Source organism: Sinocyclocheilus anshuiensis, unplaced genomic scaffold, assembly GCF_001515605.1.
Source record: "Sinocyclocheilus anshuiensis isolate Anshui unplaced genomic scaffold, SAMN03320099.WGS_v1.1 scaffold183, whole genome shotgun sequence".
Lineage (NCBI taxonomy): Eukaryota > Metazoa > Chordata > Actinopteri > Cypriniformes > Cyprinidae > Sinocyclocheilus > Sinocyclocheilus anshuiensis.
In genome coordinates, this window is record NW_015548309.1 from 4567406 (window position 1) to 4574676 (window position 7271).

Genomic DNA, 7271 nt, shown 5'->3' on the forward strand with positions numbered 1-7271 from the left:
GTTTTATAGACAATTTTTTCTTAGTTATGTAAATGTTAAAGTCCGCATGAAATCAAAATTGACTTTATTTACTTTACTAGCGCACCTTGCTAGTCTTGATGTGAACAATTAATCCGTGCAAGTTAATCTGCTGAAAAAATTGTTTGTCTTGGTAATCGTTAATCAAAATCGGAACATTTACTTCCGCTCTGGAATGGCATTCCTTCTGTGATTACATCAGGTTGACGGCTTGGGCAGAATATCCTTAAACACACCCCTCCAACCGTTAGGTTGCTATGAGTGAGAGACAGAGAGGAGGAGCGCAAATATAAAAACATACCCTCTATTCAATATTCCGTTTCAACTGGAAATACGTCACTACACTGAAATAAAGTCGGCAGCAACTTCCAGTTCACGCACTTTAAGGTAACATTGCACTTTATCATTTTGCAAACATGGGAATGTTAGTTTTGAATGTTCTCTGAACATTCTGAAACAAGAAATAGCCTAATATTTCAGGAAGAATCATTCCATGGATTATGTATAAATAACGTTTTTGTGCTAACGTTTTGAGATCATTAATGAAAACTTTGAACAACTCTTCCATTAACATTACTGCAAGAAGATTTTTTTCATTCCTTGGGGAGAACCTTGCCAGAAAGTTCTGAGAATGTTCCGTTAGCTGGGTCCCTCTGTAGAGCATTCCACATCAGTTACTTACAAGGTTTCGTTTCGATTATTATTGTGCCCTAGTAGGTGGCTACCTCATAGGAAGTAAACAGCAAGGCAGCTCACAAGGGTTTGAAGCAGAGCTTGTGTAGTGTATTGATTCAGATGCACTCACCAAAGCATGACCTTGGATCTTGTTCTGATACCTGTGCTCCTGGTTGCGGATTTCAAGTGGCTTCTCTTGTGCAACCCTAGGCATCTTGTCTTTTTAAAGCTCTGGCCACAGATGTTGCACATGTGCAGAGATTTCTTGGTAGCACTTCCTTTTGAGTTACTAGGCTTCAATTTTTTGTTATGGGTCACCTCGTCGTGGCGCTTCTTACTGCCAGTCTTCAAGGTCTTTTTTCCCATTATGCCAGGAGCTTTTGGAGGCAAGTTCCTGCGTGTCAGATATGGTGACATGTGGTTGTGGTGGACTTTCACTTCTTCTTGTTGACCTCGAACTTTCACCTCTTCTTTGCTCAACACGACCTCCGCTGGCTTCTTGACAGCGTAGCTCTCCAGCGACTGGGAGATCCTGCTCAGGTAGGAGGACTTCTTCTTGTGGAACTCTGAGAGATGGCGCAGCACGTCCCTCTTGCGGCGCGTCTTGTAGCGGCAAAGCGGGCAGCAGTAAAACTTGACAAAGAAGTCCCTGCCATTATCAGTGTGCAGCTCAATGTGTTTCTCCAGGTTCTGCACGGAGCTGAAGGTCCGCCTGCAGAGCTTGCAGAAGCATGCTTTAAAGTCAAAACCTATGGAGAAGTGAGCCTTGGATGGGACTTTGTCCTCCTTGGAACTCTTCTGGCTCTGGGAGTCAGAGGAAGAGCTCGGACTAGTGTTGGGATTGTCTGGAACTTTACCATTGGGCATTTTCTTGGAGCTGCACGTGGAATCACTGGAGTTGGTTGTGGAACCAGAAGATACAATCTTGTGAACAGTCCGTAGGTGCCTCCTAAGGTGACCTCGAACCCTGTATGTCCTGTTGCAGAGAAGGCATTTGCAGGAGGCCAGGTCTTTGTCACCTGCTTCTTCTGTTGGCTCCTCAGGTTCTTCACTATGCTGATGCCCCTTGTTTTCTTCCGCATCTTCCTCTCCCTTGTCCATGTTCTCTCTCTCATCTTCCTCATCAATGCTATTGTTATCCTCTTCTTCCAACCGGACCTCCTCCATGTACGGTTCCTGGCTGTTGGAGTGGTAGTGTGTCCAGCTGTCTGTGGCCATGTGGTTGGAGCTTCGAGATGAAGGTGGCAGGTCGTCTTCTTTGGACAGGTACTGGTACACAGCATTGTGGTTGCCAGCAATGGGCTCCAGTTTCAGTAAATATTCCTCTTTATCAGAGCAGGGATAGATAGCTTCGAGAAGTTCTTTTATGCTCTTCTTGTTAACTCCAGATGGGTCTGGAACCAGAAGTAGACCTTAGTTAAAGTTTCTATTTTATAGAAAAATTGCATTTCCTTTTTTTATTTTATTTTTTGTTTTTTTTTATTTTGAAGTGTACCATGTCCACCCAGACCATTTGATGAAACAATGGGTCATTGATAAATCAGTTATGACTGATTAATGGCAGTGAGAAATATGTTAGCATGCATAGATTAACCAATCAAACTTACATATAGAAGTCTTAACGTTACAGTAGCTTAAACACTATCGGTTTATTAAAGAAACCTTAACTATCAATATAAAGTTGAGTTCCGGGGAAAATAATGCCAAATAAAGTGCAAGCTGTGAGAGTTAAGCTGGCTTTAAAGGCTTTTCCTAAATCCCCAAATCAGTATAGGTGGTGAAAATAAATAAAACAGGCAGAACAGCAGTCATCAATCATCAATTACGCTTTATTGCCATATGTCAATGAAAAATACTCAGGGTAAACTGAACACTGGTCTTTTAGGAGAGAACGAAAAGTAGAAATGCAGTGCTATACTAACCATCAGGTTCAGGCATTCGAGTGAAACAATAAATTTCCTTGTGTTTGATCAGATTGGGAAGGCCACGGAAGAGACTGCGGCAGAGTTTACATTCAAAGATTGTGTCCACCTCTTTGAAGAGAATGTGTTTCAGCTGTGTAGTACCTGGAAATAAGCGCAAGAGGGCAGTGATAGGACTCATTGAGTTTCTGTGTTGGCTCAGACAATGCTTGTGACATCGGGGCTTAAATTCTCCACATAGTTTCCATTTCATTCTAACTGTTTGGTCAACTACGATCATAAAGAGAGGAAACAGAGGATAGGTAGCATATTGTGAACAGACACAGCACCTGTGCGGAAACATTCAATGATCTGCTGGATGCCAGATTTGGAGGTGAGCAGCGGTGTTTGTAGCAGAGGAGGATCTCCAGGTTCTGTGGAATAGACTGCAACAGACAAACAGTTTACTCTTACAATATATCAATTAATTGTTTACAATATGCATACTACACTTTGAAATGTTCCGAACAGTTTTAAACCAACAAATTTGTTGCTGTAAATACAGCAAAGGCATAAAGCATCATTCTTCAGTATATTCACACCTGAGAAAAATGGCTCATTTCTAAAGGCTCATACTGAAGGTTTTTCCTTTGCATCACAGAAAACTCATCCAATTAATCATGCAGCTCAGTTATAATGCTGCTTATCTCTCTTATTAACACTTATGACAGTCCGTCAGGGTGAATCTCTTTGAATAATCCTCTCCAGACAAACTCATTACACAGAAATGATGATCTGAAGTCTGGTTTGCTGTGCTCATGCCAGTATGTTTTGGATGGCAGAACTCGCCATCCATTCAGAGGTTCAGCTTGTGCTTTCTAAATGAGACTTTATTAAAGTTTGCATTATCGATGGCCGCTGCCTGCGACTGTCTAGATGAGTATTTACGAAAACGTCTGGCTCTGAAACAAAAGCTTTGATTTAATACACATCTCCATTTTTCCACTGGATAAATGGGATAATATCTCTTCTTGTTCGGGTTACGTATGCCAATATTTCAAGGTGGTGATTAATGAAGCTCTAGTTTGTGGAGACTATTACAGAAAGGACTTTTATTAGTGGAGTTTGCAGTGGCAAATATCACTAGTATTATTATTGCTCATACTTAAGGTTATGGATCTGAACAAACACTATAGGCGAGGAGTTTGACCAAGCAAAACCACTTATATATCCTTCAAAATCTAGAAATATTACATATCCGATTATCTAAAACGACTCTAAAAGAGCATTTTCCATCACCAGAGCTACATAGGAACAGATCCGCAGTGGGAGACAATATCTCTTCACTACGTGAGGAGGTGAAAAATCAATCATGTGTGAAGATACTGGGCATGTACACAGCTGTGGATAAAGCGACCAAATCAGTCGGAGATCGATGATGGGGATGTTGGTGAATTTATAACCGGACCAGCCCAGAGCCCAGTGGTGTGTTTACAGCGGTCCTCAGAGACTCGACTTATATTTGAGGTGTTTTATGACTGTGTGAGGGAATTTCCTAGAGGAACGGCCTGAAATTTGCCAATGTCAGGATGGCTAGGTGAGGAGGTGGCAGTCAACACACACCTACACACACTCAGAATCAATCTAGGGCTCTGCTGTTGAACACTGCTGACTGATGTTTGCGTTATAAAGGGTTGGTGTGATGGTCTATTCGTCTGTTTCCACTAAACCGTTCCGTCTGTACACAAGAGCCAAGTGTCAGATGAGAGATTTTGTTTTTTGTAAATAAAAATTGATTTACTCACTAGTTGGCAGATAGTAGTACATGAATGCGTTTAAAAATATTTACATTTTTTGGCAATTTCATGGTAAATTTATCAGAAATAAAACATATATAAGAGTTGCTAAACTTTACCTTGGCAACTAATTAAAATAAAAATGCTTTTAAGTACTAAAATTACTAAAACCAAAACTGGAATAAAAATAAATTAAAGCTACTGTATATAGAAATATGACAAAACTAATACAAATGATAAAGGCATATAAGAAAAACTACCAAAACTTAAATTAAAATGAAAACTGAAAATATAAAAAAGCTAGTTTAAAATATACAAAAACTAACAAATATGACTAAAAACTAAGCTAAAATTAAAATGATAACTAAAAAATTCAGAATTCAGAATATGAAAAAAAAATGTTAAGTCTAATAAAAATGACAAAAGCACATATAAATTAATAAAACTGAAATGAAAAATTAAACTATAAAACCAAAGTTAATTCAAAATATAAAAAAAATGACTGAAACTTAAACTAAAATTAAAATGAAAACTGAAAATATAAAAGCCGATTCAAAAAATAAAAAAACAAACAAATAAAAATGACAAAAGCACAAATTACTAAAATGCAAACTGAAATAAAAACAAAAGATAATAAGAACGAAGATGACAAACGCACATTAAAATTACTCAAAAATGTAATAAAATGTCTACAACATATGCAAATATAAAAATAAAAGCTTAAAAAATATGAATAAAGACTATAATAGTATATAAATAATACTAAAATAACACTGTTGAGATCACCAAACTGGAAATATGAAAGGAAAAATACACAAATGGGATAAGGAAAAAGGGAAAAACAAGTTTACTTTTCTTTGTTATAATATATATAGAAAAGGTTTATTCATATTTTTTTTGTATGCTCAAAATTAATGTTGAAATTGAAAGGAATGCACTCTCTTCAAAGCATATAAGAGAGTTTAATTCATTTCCACCATTAGTAAAAACAAAGCATGAAAAAGTAACGTGAACAGGAAGTAAAACTGCTACATCCTATCACTTTCACACAAACCTCAAGCCACTCCCCTGAACCCACCCCTCATCACAGGGGGCGTGGCCTATTGACCTCCCAGTATAATGTGGCAAAACATTATACTGGGAGGTCAAAAGGCCACGCCCCCTGTGATGAGCAGCTCAATCAATGCTTCAGTCACCATCCCCACACAAACACTTTGATTTCTTCACACAGCCCAGTTCAGCATCATACTACAATTATAAACATAGAAATCTTTATAAACACAAATTCATGAGTAGGGCTGTAAAAAAAAAAATCGAATTTCGAATATTTGTCGAATTTAAAATAAAAATCGGCATTCGAATGCAAAAACATTGCATTCAAATTTTAGGTGTGCGATAAGGAGGCAGCCTTATCAGTGGCGCGCGAGATGCGATGACGATGTAAGTGTTAATGTTTTTGTTAGCCTATCCAGTTGAAGCCACTAGATGCGGCGTTGCTGCGTTGTTAATTACAAATATTGCGGGAAAAGAGAACATCAATGCGGAGAAGATCTTGTTTACATCAAAACTGAAACCAAGCCGTTCACACAGAATGCATATTTCGTGCATTTTCTAGAGGGACATCTATCACCGTTGCACTCGCATCTCGCACAAAAGAGCTGCATGTTTAGAAAGTTAAAATTAATGAAAAAACATATCTTGAGACTTTATGGTGGGGTTTTTTCCCCATCCCACTGCAACTCATGTTTTTAAATGAAAAATATACTCTGTGATTGGCTTTCGGCCTTTGTATTAAACTATGCATACATACATGATGCTGTTTTGTTTATAGTTCTTTAAGCAACTTAATTAAAATTGGTTTATAAACATTATTTTAAACATTATGCACTTTTTTTCACAGATAGTCATGTTATCTTATGCTTTGAATAAGCATGCATTAGTAATATTTTGCTTGATCCGCCCTCTTGTGGCCTCAGGAGAGAAGCCAAAAGCTTTTCGTAACCCTAACTGAAATTATGCATTTTAAATTACAATATAATTCGAATATTTAACTACAAAATTCGAATTTAGTTTTTCAGCCATTTTGACAGCCCTAATAAGGAGCTGATCACTACTTGATAAAAAGCCTGAAGTGTGAGTTACCAATTCACGCTAGTTTACGTATGTGTGTACATTTATTTAAGGCTGAGGGGGAGGGCCGTGACCTCTCCTCTGTAAGGGTCACAGACTCTAGTGACCCCTACTGAGTGAGTGACAATAGCAGGCCATGGATGAATTTGCTGTAATCCTCTAATAGGGAAGGATCCGAGCCGATGGGCCGCTTTTAAAATGCATTTACTCTTCTTCGGATTATGTCCATTCATATGAACCGGTCAGAATGGATCCCATTGGTCAAGATGCGTGTCATTGACTTCATTTACATGTAGTATTCATTTAAGATTCAATAAACAGGAAAAAAAGCAGAAGATTACCTAGCATCTTGCTCGCATGGTCAGGCCCGGGCACAACGGCCACACCTGTGAGTTCATCTGTCTGACAAGACTTCTCATTGGCTGGGGTTTCCTCCATCTCTAAAACACTTCAAATGTGTCTCTGTGGAGATAGAGAGAACAGTAGAGCAATAAACAGTGACGCCAAACCCGAAACGGAACTGCAGAGAGCTTTTACAGCATGATATATAATCAAAACGGTAGCAATCAAAATAGAGTAAATCATCTTTTGAAAGTAATCTGACACTTCAAATAAAGATTTATCGATTACATTGTTAAACCAGTAGGTGGCGAAAAGGGGCTATTAAAAATGTATTTGTGACCATGGACCACAAAACCAGTCATAAGGGTCAATTTTTTGAAATTGAGATTTATACAAAGCTGAATAAATA

The 7271-nt window shown here is 38.2% G+C and overlaps 1 protein-coding gene across 3 annotated transcripts in view; it reads right to left on the bottom strand.

Moving 5' to 3' along the window:
- Nucleotides 1-7271, bottom strand: part of LOC107656405 (zinc finger protein 800-like) — a 14016-nt gene that overhangs the window by 3802 nt on the left and 2943 nt on the right. For all 3 annotated transcript variants that reach the window (XM_016444262.1, XM_016444264.1, XM_016444263.1), the window contains exons 2-5: nucleotides 6862-6982; nucleotides 2945-3040; nucleotides 2616-2759; nucleotides 824-2087 (exon numbers count right to left, since the gene is read on the bottom strand). In XM_016444262.1, coding sequence (XP_016299748.1) covers nucleotides 824-2087; nucleotides 2616-2759; nucleotides 2945-3040; nucleotides 6862-6958 — 1601 coding nt within the window. In that variant the 5' untranslated portion in view covers nucleotides 6959-6982. The remainder of the gene's footprint in view (nucleotides 1-823; nucleotides 2088-2615; nucleotides 2760-2944; nucleotides 3041-6861; nucleotides 6983-7271) is intronic.